The following is a 17,680-nucleotide window of genomic DNA, read 5'->3' as shown; positions in this document are numbered from 1 at the left end:
TTCCCACCACAAAGTGTGTACACAGGCTGTTGCTATTGTCGGGTAGGGGGTGAGAGGGCAGGAGAAAGAAGGGGCAGTGTAAGAAAACAGCTATAGTATTATACAAGGGGTAGAGCTGCCTCCCATCTTACACAAAACAAATAGGCAATGAATCTGAAGCTGCCACTGACGGAAATAGTGCTTGGCCCTTTATTCTGGTTACCAGCTCACAACCCCTTTCCTGGAAGAACCTCCTCTCTGCTTTATATAATGAATGGGGTGCTAAAAAACAGCTTCAAGCTCTTTTCATATCTGTATCATCTTTGTAGCATTTTTATGAAAATAAGATGGCAGAGTCAGGGTGATGGACCTATACTTTGTGATCCAAGAAATTCAGAATCCAGAGGATAGCTAAATTTAAACAATTATTGGTGTTCCTAATAGTCTTTTTCAAAATTTACTGGTGCACATCAAAAACAATCTTAAGACTCCAAAATTTTGTCTGCCAGTATTAAAAATAAATTAGTTCCAAAGAATAAATGCGATGGCCAAATAATGAAGTAGTTTATCATTAGTACATTAGCATCCAAAAGCTATTTTAGTCATTCAGGAATTCTGAAATGAGTACCTAGTTACTGCAAAGCAAAGGAGAAAAACTGGTGAGGAAATAAAAATGCTCATTTTCCTTAAAAGGAGAAAAAAGCAGCACAGGAAGTCACAATCTTGGTTTAGTCATGAGTAATCTTAAATTGGACAGACATCCTGAAGTCATAGTAAGGATGTTATAAGAATTAAAAATAGGTCAACACTGCTTTGCTAGCCCTAGTATATACGGGTCAAGTTTTGATGTAACCCCCCCCCACCCCGCCAATGACTAAGAATAATTAGTCTGTATTTACTACTGAACAGCTATTACATGCCTGGCACTGGAAAGATAGAGAAAAATGAAACCATCCCTGACCTCAAGTTGCTTACAGCCTATTGAGGAAATAACGTGAACATACAAGTGAATACAAATCTAACGAAGGCAGACACAAAATAATTGTGGGGAAGAAAGTATCAGTAAAGCCTCTCTCAGGAGGAGGTGGCGCTTAGGCTGAGGACTCAAAGATGTGAACTGTGGAAAGATAATAGTCCTATGCTTACAAGGAAAGAAGTGTATCCTAAACTGTGTAATATGATTACCACTTTTTAAGTCCAAAGAAGCACTGCAATTATAGGAAAGACCATTAACATCTAATTATCAGGGTGCTAATTTTCTAAATAATTATTTAAGGAAGAATTCCTCCTGTATCCGCTTAAGAACCTATTTGTTCTATCCAGATGACTAAGAATAGAAGAAAAACAAATAATATTATTATAGAGAAAGACTGAATCAAAAACAGCTATAGAGCGTTTGAGGACTCACCTAGTTTGTGGGTAGTCTCATAGAAGAGGTCAATCCTTAAGGAAAGACAGATTTTTTTTCCCCCTTCTTTCCTCTAGAGCCCAAACTTCTTTTAAATTTATGGCCCTACTTCCCTCAATCACTGAGGACACCTATTAAATAGTATTACCAGTGGTATTGACAGTCAAGCTAAGTATGTGTCAGTAACTGAAATAGGCTTAAGTTGGGTGTTTTTGTTTCTTATTGGTCTACATATGTGATTGACAGAGAGAACCACGGTGTTCTGTAACCTGTAGTCTAAAGAGAGCTCCCTGGGGTGTCAGAATTGTAAAAGTAACTTTCCAGGGTCACATAGCTAGTATTTTTGTCGGAAACTGACTGCCAGGATTTTTTCTAGTTCTCATCAACTAAGGCAGTCCTACCAGGAGAAGCAATGTAGCCTCACTGACAGACACTGGTCTCCAGGTCAGCAAGGCACTGGTACAAATTCTACCTCCGACATATTCTGGCTGTGAGACTAGGCAACTCACTTAACCTCTCAGTGCCCAAGGCAACTCAATAGGATTCTAATTTGCAAACCAGGTAGTTAACTATACCAGTGAAATCACATCAGTTTAAAAAAATATGGGTATGTATATGTGTGTAAATCAAGAGTGAAAAATCCAAATATAATTAGGGAAGGAGTCTACAGGTTGTATTAAGGAACTCCTGAGACTCCTTCCAATTCAAGATTCTAGAGCCAGGCTCATAAAACTGAGTTTGAAAGACGAAATAAAATCCTCCTCTGAGGCATCATCATGATGCGGAAGTGGCCCAAGGTTCACAAAAATGAAGCCAGTCATACAGCTTCTGGCAGGTGCTACAAAGTTTGAAAAGCTTTGTATACCGGCCCTGTGATGACCTGCATGTTTTCTGTCATAGAATCAGCTTACCTAAATCTGAAAGATCTCATCGCTAGGTTACTGGGATGGCAACGGAATACTTACGTCCCTGCAACTTCCGAAGACCTTATACTAAGTAACAGAAGTATTTCAATCTGCATTAATGAAGGAATGCCTGAACAATGAAATCACAGATCCTCAAGGTATTTATTAACTAAACAGGAATTACTAGCTGTGGCTAATCAACTAAAAGAATAAGCTTTAAAAAGATATCTTCCAGAGGTGGTAGCCACATAAGACTGAAGAGAAAAAATTCTAAAAAAATTTAAGTTTCGCTATATTTTTCTGTAAAAAGTGTTTCTCTCAAACTGCTCTTCCGTTTCTTGTTTCTTTAATCATTCCAAGAGTTTGATACATTAATTCCTAAGAGACAAAAAATAAGCCTAAGCAAACCTAAGTTAATAAAGAAGCTTTATTAAATTATGCCAATGGCACAAATATTTTCTAGTTTTAACTTCAGTAATGAGTAGAGGGGAAAGTACTCTCCATTGGGCTTGGAGATTTTTATGCATGGACATACAGTCTTGGGTCCATTAACTGGAATGCTTAATACGTATCTTCTCACAAGTGCTACACTATCTCACCGATTTAACAAATATTTGAATGTCTGTCATGTTGAAAGAACTAGGAAGGAAGCAGAGATGAGTAAGACACAGTCTCTGTACTTAAGGAGTTTACAATACACCAAATGAGAAAATCTCTTTCCTTCCTCTGAACTCATATAGCACCCTGTACTTTTTTGCAATTTCACATTTCAACTAGTTAATTGTGTACATCCTTTAAGTTCTTTATTAGACCCAAAACTCCACAACATTTACTGTAACTCAGGTCTTAACAGTAGTGTCTGATAATACCTAAAAAGGTGTCTTGCAGGGCAATGCCAACAACGGTCAACAGTAGGGCATGCCTATGCTTATAACTTAAGGGAATGAACAGGTGAAGCGGCTTGCTTAGGGACAGAAAAGCTTTAAGTGGCAGAGGCCTTCCTAATCTAACTTATCACGATCTAATTATTAATGATGTACCTTGCATTAAATCTCTGATGAACGAATCTAGTGGGGACGTAAGACAAACAAAGTCGTAATACAATGCAGACCACCAGGAATCATGTGGTTGGATACAGGGGTTAGGAGAAAAAAAATATACAAGTTTTCATAGCTAAGTTGCCATTTGATCCAAACCTTAAAGGGCTAGCAGGATTTGATAGGTGGAGACTGGGGAAGAAAAAGGAATTCCAAATAGTCTGGTTTAGCTAAAGCAACAGGGTTCATGTAGGGAAGTATAGGGAGGTGAAATTCTTGGTTTGTAATAGACCAGAAAAGAATACTACTGTATAGAAAAGTATTCAATTGGTTGAGTACAATTAAAACTTAATAGGTGCTGAAATATTATATAATACTATTAAGCCTGTGGTTTAATCTGAGGTTTACGATCTACTGATAGGGAGGAGGAAGCAGCTCTGACGACTGAAACAAGCTTTTTTCTGGAAAGTCCTCACATACATTCTGATAAGCTACCTACTTCCCAGAAAGATAAATAAGGCACTGGATATCTTCTGGTATTTGTAATTAAGAACATTCATTCCACTTCTTTCAACTTTTAGTCAGAGAAATTCAGGTACTACAAAAAGTAAGAAAAAGGCCTCATTTACTCTTCACTACCATGTCCTGTGAATTATTCAAACTTTCAAAAGATCACCATTCTTTATAATGCACAAATTGGATTAGATTGTGATAGCTAACTCAACATTAAGAATTACTAAGTAACTCTTAATCACAGAATTACAAATGAAAGCATTCTACCAGATGCAAAATACAACAGTTTACTGTAATCAAAGTTTCCTTTTTGGTGATAAGTTATTATGCCACCGCCACCACCACTACTGAACATATTCATCATCTACTTTTCACACTAGTTCCTCCACCTTGAATCTGTTCTTTGTACACAGGGCGGTAAAGCTCTAAAAATATTTTGCTTTGGCCTCAAATAGCCACACTGCAATTCCAATGGTCAATAGTTATTAAAAAAAAATTAGACACTGGAACTGTGTTCCCCTTCTCACCTCTCCCCCCAAAAATCTGTCAGACCACACTCCAGAAGACATTTTTATAACTCTACATAAACCCGGTTTTTCTCTTTCTAATCCTTTGTAACTTTTATATTTGTTCTACAATCCTTTTTAAAATTGTCTCTGTAAAGATCTATCTCCAGAACTCTTCTAACAACTACTAAAGTTAAATTTCCTTGGCATTATCGACAGGCCCATATTAAGTTTATGAACATTTCTGGACTCTTAATCATGCCTAAGCAGAAGGACTAAGCATAGTTTCTGCAACATGACTTCAAATAGTCAAGAGATAAAGGTTAGAGATAATCAGAGAACTTTTCCAACACTAGCCAGCCAGAATCAAGAGAGACACTACACAAGAAAAGTATCTGGAAAGTTTATTCCTACAGAAAAATGTGGAAGCAATACTATGCCAGTAGTTCAGAACATCTGATAAACTAGTTATAATTGGCATTAACTAGGATAGGAGGCTATGATATACAATGGAAAGAACACTGGATTCATGGTCAGGGCACATGGGGCCAAATCATAGTTTTGCTGTGTGACCTTGGGCAAATCACTTAATCTCCCAATCCTCAGTTTCCCTTTCTATAAAGAGCAGTTAAACCAGATAACTTCTAAGTTCCTTCCAGCTCTAAATCCACAAACTTACTTATCAAGTAATATACTTCAGTTTTTCAAGGATCGGTGATTTCATCATTGTGGGTATTCCCTTCATTGATGCAGGCCCCATGAACATATATGCCCAAGTGGATAATCTTCATAAGTTGCTTTGGGCAAAAAACAAAAATATACAAACAAAAAACCCTTCCACCTATAAAACTACTTGAGAAAAACAAATAGAAAGTGAATCAGGTCACCATTCCTAGGTAAGGGATTGAGGTGGAATAGTTTTCCAGATTAAAGAAATTAGACTATTTAAAAATATCCTAAGACTTTAGAATAAAATTATATTAAATACTAAATCAAACTACATAAAATCTTCAATGACATGGTTCTATTGCTTGCAGTATTATTTCCCTATTTTTAGGTGCTAAGTGAGATCTATAGAAAAGCTAATGGAAGGTTATTGGAAAGCTATCGAGAAAAATAGAAACCATCTCTTTCTCTTGAAATGAAAATCAACTAATAAGTGAATCCTAGAAAGTGTTAACCAATATAAGCCACCTTCCCCCAGGAAAATGTAAGCTTCTTGAGGGTAAGGACTTTTATTTTCGTCTTTGTACTACTCTTAGCACGATTACCTTGAACATCGTGGTCAATTAAGAAATGTTTCTGAATTGAACCACACATCCTGAATAAATCCAACTATAGGAAAGGTCCAAAGGTAACAAAGGGAACATGGAAAACTACTTACTTAGATAGAAAAACAGAAATGAATGTAACTAATCTGAGGAAGATATTTTATCTGTGAACATAACCAGAAAAAAAAAAAAAGCCCCTTACACCAGAGCGTGAACCTCTGGGTGGCCCAGATAAAAATATAATTGGAAAATGTTTAATAAAATAAATAAAAATACAATACAACACAGACAATGTTTATTTGTGGTATTCTAAGTCAATACGCAGCCTGCAAGGATTCATTTCTATTTGAGTTTAACATCACTGTCTTACATACTTCAGCATCAAAAGACTGTACACATATACTTTTCTTCCATATTATCAATTAAGTGATGATTCTAGTTCACTGTTCTTAAGATTCAGGAGTAGGAGGGAAACTGGGATAATGCTACACAGTATGAGAAAACAAAAATATTTTTGCCCTTACCAGTTTCCCGAAAAATAGGGTGTAAGAGGGACCTTCATTCACCCATCCCCTTTGGTTAACCCTTTCCCCTCCCCAGCCAAATCATCACAATCCATCACAATCTCCCCACCCTATACATTTTCTTTAACATGGAATGGCATCTGCACAGGAAGGAAAGCGCTTTGTGCTTACCCATTACCATAATAACTCATTAGGAAGGTAGTAGTAATATGTGCCACAAGACAGGAACCTGTAGAACATGACTATCGACAGAAGCAACCTAACACACTGCATCCATACTGACACCACTGGAAAAGTATGAGTTCTCTAAGACGTAGGCTTTTGTCTATGCCTTCAATTAGGTGGTCATTTCTAAGTTGGTACTAACAACTTTCCCCATCAAGTTTTCATATGACTTCAAACTTGGACAATCATTAGTTCACTACATTTTTTCCACAGTATTTGCAGCAGTTCAAGGCATCTATTATGGCATACCCTTCCAGAAGACACTTCCACAAATCTAATTAATGTTACATCATAAATTTCAAAAGATATCCGACAGATCCATGACATTCAGCAGTGGTAGTCTCTTAACAGTAAAGATCGAGATAGCCTTATAGTGATAAAAATAAGCAAATCAAAAAAGCACACACCAAATTGAATGAATAAAATGTGAAGGCACCGTGATAGGCATTGTACCAAGTGCTGGGGACAGGGGGAAATATAAGCAAGAGAATCTTTGTCCTCAAGGAGCAATGTAGCCCCCCCAAACTCTAATAGAAGAAGTGGTAGCAAGGGAGGAGTGTTTCAGAAGGGGAAGTGGTATCTGGGTCTGGTCAAAATAAGGTTAATGCTTGCAAAGCTCACCTGAAGGAAATGAGGAGGGAGGGAAATACAGGACAGAGGAGAAAGAAGGCAGGGAAGGAAAGAGAGAGTGATGAGGGGAGTGAAGGAGAGGAAGGACAGAGCAAATGAAAGAAAATATGAGAGACAGATGAAGACACAAGGATGGAGGGAGAAAGAGTTCTCGAGTGGGGGGTGGGGGTGGGGAGAGGGAAGATTGAAAGAGACAAGTAACAATGCTGTGTGGCGCCCTGATAAGTAAATTGGGCGATGATCCTCAGGTGAAGATTGGTTTTATACTGAAATACTCCTTCTTGGAATCCTGTCTCGGAGGGGTGGATATGCGATTGAAGGAAACAATCTCAAGTCTTCATCTTTTAGTGGTGCCTAAGGCCAAAACTTTCCTCCTACTTCAGATCTGATGGGCTCCAGAAAAGGCATGATTATTCAATTGATATATCAATTATCACTCCGGGGCTTTTCTAGAGCCAGCAGGAGACAGGTGCAGGCAATCTTTTCCCTGATTGGCCACACCCAGTACCCAGTCCCAGGAGTAGGAAACTGAGTTCCCAGATGAAAGAAGGTGCTACAGTACAGGCAGAGTGGTGGCATGGCAATAGGTTGCTAACATTTTGGTGATAAAGCCTTTTAAAATTTATTTAGGCTAACCCTCAAACAGATGTCTGATAGGACCTGCTAGAGCTTGAGCCCTAATAATATAGCCTTTGAAAATCCACGGTCATTTCCACACAGTAAAGGAGGCTCGCCAAGAAACCTTACATCCTATGTTCTTATTAAAGCATTCAGTAGACTGCCAGTATTGAACTTAGCTATAGGAATTCTGATCAAAACAACTGGAGAAACTTCATTTTGTTCTTGAATCTAACCTCTTAAGATCCACAGCTAAGAAAGGAATGCTGTAGAACCACAGACTCATACTTTACCACCTTTTTTATTGCCAAAAGAATTTGGCTCTTTTGGGAAATTAGCACTGGGTACACGTTTGCCATCATGCGATGTTTTTTGGGGGGAGGTGGGGGACATGGGACTGAACCAGTTGGAGACGGGGTGGACCTGATAAAAGTCTGCAGCTCCTCCATAACCCATGATCTGGTTTAGAGATTTGGCAGGATGAAATTGACCAGAACAACAGTAGCAGAGACAGAACTTGAACTCAGTTTTTCCTGACTACTAAGATCCACCCTCAACCCATTATGTCCCACTGATTTTTATGGTAATTTTAAAGAATTAATGTGACCAAGTACACATCTTGACTAAATAATTTTCTCAACAGAAGTACAAGCCACCATCAGTCACAAGTACACGGTACAATCACTATAATACCTTCATAGGAGGGGATCCATGCTTTAGTTCTAGGGTCATCTTCTAGGTGAAACTACACTACAAGGGGGCTTTTCTAGTTCTCATTATAGTTAAACTTCTTTATTTAGGGGTCCAAGACAGACATACAAAGATTTCCACACAATGGAATTGGTTCCAGCATAGCTACATTTTTCACTACTCTGTTTGTGTTCTTCTGTATCTTCATGACCTTCCAGACAATCTACAAATTTAAACTGCTAATGAACTCTTGGTCAGACAAGACACTTGGTCCATTAGTTGTGCTTTTGGTCAACCTGTGACTTTCTGTTTAAAAAACAAACAAAACAAACAAGACAAAGGACAATGTTTGCACCTGTGCTGAAATATGACATTTTAAAAAGTTTGTACAGCAGGGATGTATGACAGAACACAAACAATAGTGATTAAAGAGGTTCTATTAAAAACAATACAAAAGGCTAAAATGCCAGCAAAGATCCAGTAGACAATACAAAAGTTCAGTATAACTGAGTGTCATCCACTTTGATTATACCAACCGACACTTCGCACGCCTGTAAAGTGTAATACCAAGCTATATATTAGGATGACAAAGAATGAAGTCTTGCTCCAAGGAGCTTAAAAATATAAAAAACCAATGGCCAAGTGGCTTTTATTTGCTACTGTTGTGCTTTGCACACAGTGTGAACTATAGTATTAGAATATTGTTGTCAATCCCACTAATTAGTATCCTTTCCCTCCAAAATTCTGGAGGTAAGATTCTTTATTATTTCAGTGTGTTATCCTTAACAAAATATACTTTTGAGATACAAAACCGCCAGATCATACTGAAATCTACCAATCTTCAAGAATGATAGAATGGTTCTATTTCAAGATCATTATTGATTTGGGATTCTGATTGAACCAAATTAACCTTCTTCAAGTATCCTATTACACAGAAGTTATTTTAAGTCAACAAAATCAGATTTTTAAAATCAGAGGTCTGTGAATTATCAAGTTTAACATAACCTTTAAACTGTTTTGTATGGTTGTATTTTAATGTTTGTCTATATGAATTGCTTATTAAACTTGGGCAACATGAATCACATGAACAGTTTATCCTACCTACTGATTTTTCATTAAACCATAATGTATTGAATATACTGAAAATCAGAATGAATTCCAGTTGCAATGAATTCAATCTACTCAGAATGAAAAGGCTTCTCAAAACAGGGTACAGGCAATATATTTCAGAAGACAAAGGCTCTAGGTATTCAGATTCTAAGTCACTGACTTAAAGGAATTTTAGAAGCACCCAACTGCAGGGTTCTGAATTTCCAAAATGTGGATGGTAATCTTGTTCCCAAACCTTTTGATGTTTCTCATTTGTCCTTAGTGAACAAATTCAAGATCCTCTCGTCTCTTTACCACACCCCTCAAACTGACTCCTTTTAATTTAATTCTGGAAATCTTATTTGCCATTTTACCAACTGATCTTATCCAATCAAACAAAAAAAATGCTGGATGGACCATCTCAGACTAAAACCTTAAGTTAAAAAGTACTTATTGTCTATTACCTGTTAGTCAACTGAAGCCTTTAAGGTTTACTTTCAGTGGGAAAAACATGTACACATATAAGAAAAAAAACCCAAAAGAATTAGAGTGATTGGAGGGGGATCAGGAAAGGCATCATGTAGGAGGTGGCACTTGAGCAGAGCTTTGAAAGAAGCTTCCTTCTAAGAATCAAAGGTGAAAAGATGGAATATCATCTGTGAATAACAGCAAATAGGTCAGTATGGCTGGACCACAGAGCAGCAGCCAGAGCGTGAAGGGCTTTAAACGCTAGAGGAATTTATATTTTACTCTAGAGGTAGTGGGGGAGTCACTGGAGCTTTCTGATCCAGGGGAGAGACACATTGAGGTGTGTTTTAAGGACAAAACTTTGTCAGGTGTGGAAGATGGAACAGAAAAAGTAAAAAACTGGATGCAAGGAGACCAATTGGGAAGTTACTGCAATACTTTAAGTGTGGTGATAAGTGTCCGAACTAGGGTGATGGACATGCGACTGGAGATAAGGGAACAGATGAGAGAGATGCTGTGGACACAGAATCAAATGAGACTTGGCAACTGATTTTACATGTGAGATGAGGGAAGAGTGAGGAGTAGAAGTTTACTCTGAGGTTGTAATCTGGGTGACTGGTAAAAGAATGGTGGTACCTTGAAGGGAAGTAGCAAAGCTCTAATAGGCAGTTGGTAATGTAGGATAGAGGGCAGCTAGGTGGCACAGTAGATAGCACACTGGGCTTGGAATCAGTAATATTCATCTTCATGAGTTCAAATCCAGCCTTAGACACTTTACTAGTGACCCTGAGGTTACCTAACCCTATTTGCCTCAGTTCCTCATCTGTAAATGAGCTGGAGAATGAAATGGCAAACCATGCCAGTATCTTTGCCAAGAAAACCCCAAATGGGATCATGCAAAGTTGAATACACTGAAACAACAGAACAACAATGTAGAAAGAGAGTTTAGGAGACTAAGAGCTAGATGCACAGATGTGGGGGCCATTTCAATAGAGATAATTAACCCAGGGGAACCAATGAGATGTTAGAGTGGGATCTAGGACAAAGCCTCAAGGTCTACCCACAGCCAGGAGGCCAAGACAATACTCATCCAACAAGAGACTGAGGAGTGCCCAGGAGAGATTATCCGAGAGGAAAGAGGGTAGTTACTAGGATCAAGAGAAGTCAAGAAGGGTTAGATTTGTCTATTAAGGAATCACTGGTAGTCTTTGAGAGGGTAATTTCATTTGGGTGATGAAGCTGGAAGCTAAAATGCAAGGAGCTAAAAAGGAAGAAGAGAAGAAGTAGGCACTATGAGAATAGAAAGCTTTCTCTAGGAGTTTGGCTTGTCAAAGAGAAGCAAAATAAAGGATCACAGCTTAAGATGTTATGGTCAATTGAAGATTTAAGAAAGGGACCCGGGCATACTGGTAGGCAATCAACAAGCATTTATATTAAGCACCACATTGGTACCAGGTGCTAAGACACTGCTTTAGAGGAGACAGGTGCTTTAGAGGAGCTTATAGCCAGGTAAGAAACCAGAATATATACAAAATAGAGACAAGATAATTTTGGATGAAAGGCACTAAGAACCGGGGACTTTGAAAGGGGGGAGGAGGATAAAGAAGGGCTTCATGCAGAAGGTGTAACTTGAGGAAGGTAGGGATTCTAAGGCATACAAGTGAGAAAGGAGTGCATTCCAGGTACAGGATAGGATGGCCAGTGTAAAGAGAAGAATTCAGATGATTTTGAATATAAAAGAGAGGATAATTTTAAGGGTCTATTTGTAAAGGGAAAGGATGGGACTGGGGAATGAGTAGAGGGGTTGGCCGTGGTGAGAAGAGATATCTTTTCAAAGACTGGAATAAAGGAGCATGTGGTTAATGTCAAGGAGTTTTGAGTTGCACAATAGGATAAAAGAGGGCTGAAAGGAAATAGCTTTTATTTTCTCAATAAAGTATGAGTTTTAGAAGCCTTCTGTTGAGGGGAGAGGAGAGTATGGGAAGTTTGAGGAGAGAAGCTTCTGGAATAGCCAGATTTGTGGAACTGGGATAAAAGTAGATTTAGAAAGGGCTAAAGTGAAGGCCTTATTGAGGTTAGATAGCTTGGTTGTGATCTCCTCCAGCAACAAATGAACAAATCCAAGGCCTTCTCATCACTTCACTCTAAATGGACTCCTTTAATTCCTTAAATTATATATACCATTTTACCAACTGATTTCATCCTAATCTATTCTATATCTATTCATCTTCAACTACTTCACATTGACTACAATCCATTTCAGCAAATCTTTCAATGACCTTGCACTAATTCTAGGAGACACTTCACTAACCTCATGTCAGCTTACTTCTATTCCTCCTTAACCTGGACTATGCTTGCTCAAATGGGAGCATTTTTTGAGCAGTCACAATATTTCGGTTACCATCGGAACCAAGAACCTCAGAAAGGATGTAGAGATTTAACCAGTACAGTCCCTCATTTTTTCAGATGAGGAAACTGTTCTTTAAGATCCTTCCAGTTCTAAATCCTATGATCTAATTCAGTTATCTCATTTTATAGACACTGAAGACTTCCCTCATACTATAATAAACACTATGATCACCTTCTAGATCATACTGAAAGGATCCTCCATTTCACCTTTTTCATGCATAGAATCTTACAACCATCTTAATGTTACTTCTCCCATATCCTTGATGTAAATCTCTCCTAGCCTAACTAACCACTAACATCTTGATTATTAGTCTGCTTCTCATCAATCAGCTTATATATACTACATTTAATAGTTACTTCTAAACTACTGCAATGAAAGATGTCCATGTTCCTCCATAAATATCTTAACCAGTTCCCAATTAAGTCACTAATATCTTTACAAACCCAGCTACTGTAACTCATTATATACTTTTTTGGGTTCTCAGTGTCAATTCTCTAGACTGCCTCTAATCCTTTCCTTCAACTCCAGGCCTTCTCCCCAGGACTGAGTACATAAAACTATTACACTACAAAACTAATTGATTTAAGACTCTTGCCTCTCTTTCAAAGGTTACCTCAAATCACACTAATCCATCAATAAGCATAAATGAGGAACATATGCACAACCCCATTCTAATTACTCATGACCACTCCTCAAAAAAGTTCACACTCAAATATTCGTATTGGATTCAGAGTTTTTCCTCAAAAACAATCCTGTGAGACAAGCCTTCAATTTACAGATAAAGAAACTGAGGCTTACAAAGACAAAATAATGTATCTAAAGTTGGCATTATTAAGTCCGGTACCAATCAAACCCAAGGCTTCTGTCTTCTGATTCCAAGTCCAGTGTCCTTCCCCCCAACTCTTAAGTATCAAAATTTCAAGAGCTACATAGGAGACATAGGCCTACCTCGGAAAATTTCCTCAAGAGCATTGTCTCAACCTTCTGAGTAAGATCATAAGAAAGTGGTAGAAATGTGCTATAACCTCAAAAATAGTGTCTGTAGGTTATTAGCGGTAGAAGGAACCTCAATCAACAATTATTTATAATACCTACCAAGTGCCAGGAATTAATCATTTAGTTCAATGCCTTCATTTTATAGATTAGGAACTGGAGGCCCAGCAAGGTAAAGTGATTTGATGAAGTTCATATAGCTTAGCAAACAGAAGAGCTAAGACCAATCTTCTAAGTCCAAAACCAGTGCTACTGTCACACATCAGAGCAGACACAGTTCTTAAAGTACTCAGTTGATGCCCGCACCTAGTTTTAACAAGCATTAGTGGATGCACTTGATGTCCACTCTCATCTTTGCTTAGAAAAAGTACATGTATTAAACACTGGTTAAGGTAATGAAAAAACAAACCAAAAGCATTAAACACAAAATCAAATGTGTAAAAAATAAAGCTAAATAGCTTATTGATTTAGCCTCACAAATTAGCAGACATCTTAGGGGAAAAACACCATTTTTCTTTTCTACTCCTGAAATAAGAATTGCCATGCACAAATGCTTTAAGAGAACTAATACAATAGATGACCTAGGCTAGAAGCTAAGAACTTTCTAATATGTAATATTATATTAACTTAAAAACATACCTTACAGATCAAGAGTAAAATTCTATACATGCAATGACAAAGCTAAAAATGTTATCTGTCAGTAACAAGGCTGAATCACAGTAGTCACCCACTCCACCCAACATATCCACCCTTACTAAGGCAGAACAGTTTAAAAGCTTGGAAAACTTCCCTTACCTACTGCTTGCCAGAAATGATTCCATTTTAGCAGATCACAGTTAAACTAAGGCAAATGCAGGAAAATGTTAGTAAACTCTCAGAACTGATACTACTCAAAATGAAATTAGTTGCTTTGCTTCCTTGCCATTAATTGTGCTTTTTCCAGGTTTGCTGAACCTTAAAATTAAGTTTTTATAATTCCTAAAATGCATCAATAGCAAAACTTTAGATTCCTTTAATAAAGTGTACAGTTTGAAAGTAGAAAATTCTATATCACAATTGTGTCTTTTTGTGCTGTACAAGTCAACTTCTCCCCCATCAAAAAAGCTAGTGTTCGTATTCTGCATTTGCAAATTGTGCTGAAATGTATTTTAGAATTTGCAAATTGTGCCAAAGTTATTCCTTCTCCTCAAGACATATAAGAACCTAAAACTGTGAACCTTCTGTATCTGAAAGGTCTCTACTTCAGAGGAAAATCTTCAAGCCCCACTTGGAGACTTTTAGATTAAATTGGAAAACTCGTAAGTATCAGGCTTGGGTGGTGGGCTTTTATATTTATTTTTACATTATTTTAATAAAAATCCTGCTTATTTGTTTTAATGGGCATGTATTTGGTTTAGATTCTACCAAACCAGCGAGTCATTTAGACACGTGATGATTCCTGACGGTTTTAAAATCTTTTCCACTAAGGAAAAGTATATTGTAAAAAGATTTGCTCATTAAAAAGCAATTTGAGTCTTAGGTAGGGAAATATACTGGGGAACCAGAAATGAGCCACTCAGCAAAAATTCCAAATTCACCAGCAAAAGTACTTTGTTAAGGGTCAAATGATGCAGGATTCCACCTTCCCTTAAGAAGGTGGTACCTATATTTCTCATTTTGGGAATGGGCATCGGGCAAGATGATCAGACCTGGCTTATAACCATCCCTCTTCTCCCCTACCCCCCAACCCCCTTTTAACTAGGGGAGCCAGGACTCACCAGGACAGTGGTGCAAATGGATCTTAGCTCACATTCCACTTTCTCCCGGTAGTCCTTGACCAGCTGCATCTTCTTGTCAGTGGTGTCAGTTTTCTGCTCGATGCTGGAAATGACCCTCCAGGCTGACCTTCGCCCGCCGACCACGTTCTTGTAGGCCACCGAGAGCAGGTTGCGCTCCTCGTTGGAGAGCTCGGCCCCCTGCTCGGTCACCGCCTTCATGCAGGTGGCCATGTCGTCATAGCGCTCGGCCTGCTCGGCCAACTTGGCCTTCTGGATCATCTCGGTCTTCTCCATAGTGGAAAGGTTTCGGGTGGGAGTGGGGGCAGTGGCAGAGGCGGCGGAAACAACAGGGCTCCGGAGAGAGGGAGAAGCAGGACCGAGGGTGGGGGCAGGAGACAATCAACTCCGATCAGGCAGAGTCCTCGAAAGCCTAAAAGGTGGAGGGGCCGGGGAGACAAGGGACGGGAAAGGACGAAGGAGATAGGAGAGAGGCAAAAGGAGGAGCGGGAGATGAGGGAAGGGAAGGAGGCGACCGAGTAAGACGCTACGTCCTCCACCCCGCCCAGCACCTCGGGCACCCAACCTGGGGCTGCTCCGGCCGCCTTTTGTCTCCGCAGCGCCTTCCCAGCCCCCTCCTCGGGCCGGTAACCGAAGCACCGCCCACCCCAGCCCACCCCGGCCACACCCACCGCCCGAGCACCTAGGGAGGAGGGGCCGGAGGGAAGGGCGGGGGGTGACCCAGACCGCTCCGAGCTACTGGGGGGCCCAGCGACGGGAAACCCCCGACATCTCCCGGGCTCCGGCCCCACCCTTCTCGGGCGTAAGAAGGGGGCGAGCTCCCCGGACCTACCCGACGGGCTGCCCCGAAAAGCAGACGCGAGGAGAACGAGGCCGGGGGAAGGAGGGACGTGAGGATGGGCGGAAGGGGGGCTCCCCGAAGGCAGGGGCCGCCTTTGTATCCCCCTAGCCGAGCTCGGGGCCCGAACTAATGCTTTAGGGGTTGAATTGAAGACTAGGGAGGAGGGCAGAAGGCGGCAACGGGAGGATGGAAGGGCGGGCCGAGGGAGGGGGCGGGGAACAACACGCGTGCAGGCGGGCGAGCGGACCGGGACGGGTCGGGTCCGGGGCGGCGGCCACTCTCCCTGACACCGAGGCTGGGCCGGGACGCCCCGCCCGCGGGGAGGCGGGAAAAGAACGGTCACGCTGCTACCTCGGGGGGCCCCCCCGAGTCCCGGCCCCAAGCTCGTCTCGGTCTCAGCTCCCTTCCAGGAAGCACAAAATGGATGCGGTGGCGGTTAGTGCCGCACCCCACCCCCACTCGCCACCTCCCCTCCCCTCCCGAGGAGACCCAGAGGATACTCCCTGACCTCCCCTCCGGCCTCGGCCACCCCTCCCCACGGAGGGAGACCCGGAGGAGGGTCCGGGCCGTGGGCGACCACTCCCGCCCCCCAGCTCTCACCTTCACCTTCACCGCCTCCGATCGCCCCTACTTTGATCCGCTTTAGGCTTTGGCGAAGGAGCCTCCCCGTCTCACCCTACCCCCAAGCGCTGAGAGGCGGGCGGCGGCGGAGGCAAGCCCACTGCCCGCGGCAGCCCAATGCGGCGCGACCATTCCGCTGCCCGTTCCGCCTCCCCTCCAGCTGCTGACCAATGGAGCTAGAGCGCGCGGAAGGAGGAGGGGGGGTGGAAGGGGGAGTGGGCGGGGTGGGGTAGGGTGGGGAAGGAGTGGAGGGAAGGAGGGTGGGTCAGGCCCCGCAAGTTTGGTTGGCGGGTAGGCTGCGGCTTCGGCCACGGGGTTTCCTCCAATTAGATCCAGGGTAAAATCACGTCACCGTTGCCATAGCAATGCAGTTACAACCCTCCCCCCCCTTCTCTCAGCCGACCTGGGTGCGGCACGAGACCGAGTTAGGCTCTCGGGACTTCTACCCGGGGAGGCTAACGTGTGCTTTTGCTGCTGCTGCCATTGCTGCATTGGATCGTGTGGCTCCACTGCAGCAACAGCAGGCCCCGGGGCAGCTACGGCTGGACTTCTGCTGTGCAGCTTTGGGATGAGATGACATAATCGGTGGCTTTGTCGCCAAAGCTCCTTTCCGCCCACCCTTCCTTAATCTTGACAAAGGCTACCCGAGCTCAGTGCTGCTAAATCCACCCTGCCCCTAGCCCATCCGCCCCACATAAGAATGCGATTAGGGCTGCGAATTAGAAATAATCACATCGGTGTTATAAAGGCAATTAGTTACCGGAAAACCGGAGCAAAATGGCTTGAGAGGGTTTTATAGGATAAACTCTAGCTTTGAAAAGTTCAACACCCCCTACCCAAGCTAGAGGAGAATCCCGGTCTTTGCTCCCTCAAACATTCTCATCTCAAAAGATAGGATAATAAAAATCATCGGGCCTCAGACACTTACTGGTTGCGTGACCCTGGACTAGTCACTTAACCCTGTTTCCCTCAGTTCCTCATCTGTAAAATGAGCTGAAGAAGGAAATGACAAACCACCCCAGTATCTTTGCCAGGAAAACCCCAAACGGGGTCAGAAGAGTCAAACACGACTGAAATGACTGAACAACCACCATCTGTGTTGCCTTTGCCCAGCCACTTGTCTCCTTGAGCCTTGGTTTCTTCACTGGTAAATATACAGCAGGATGGAATAGCTGAT

The 17,680-nt window shown here is 41.4% G+C and overlaps 1 protein-coding gene across 1 annotated transcript in view; it reads right to left on the bottom strand.

The window, feature by feature from the left end:
* Window positions 1-16,815, bottom strand: part of YWHAQ (tyrosine 3-monooxygenase/tryptophan 5-monooxygenase activation protein theta) — a 34,354-nt gene extending 17,539 nt beyond the window's left edge. The window contains exons 1-2 of the mRNA XM_036750204.1: window positions 16,483-16,815; window positions 15,024-15,453 (exon numbers count right to left, since the gene is read on the bottom strand). Coding sequence (XP_036606099.1) covers window positions 15,024-15,317 — 294 coding nt within the window. The 5' untranslated portion in view covers window positions 15,318-15,453; window positions 16,483-16,815. The remainder of the gene's footprint in view (window positions 1-15,023; window positions 15,454-16,482) is intronic.
* Window positions 16,816-17,680: the final 865 nt, after the last annotated feature.

Source organism: Trichosurus vulpecula, chromosome 3, assembly GCF_011100635.1.
Source record: "Trichosurus vulpecula isolate mTriVul1 chromosome 3, mTriVul1.pri, whole genome shotgun sequence".
Lineage (NCBI taxonomy): Eukaryota > Metazoa > Chordata > Mammalia > Diprotodontia > Phalangeridae > Trichosurus > Trichosurus vulpecula.
Note: the sequence above shows the minus strand (reverse complement) of the source record. Positions and strands in the feature narration are given on the sequence as shown.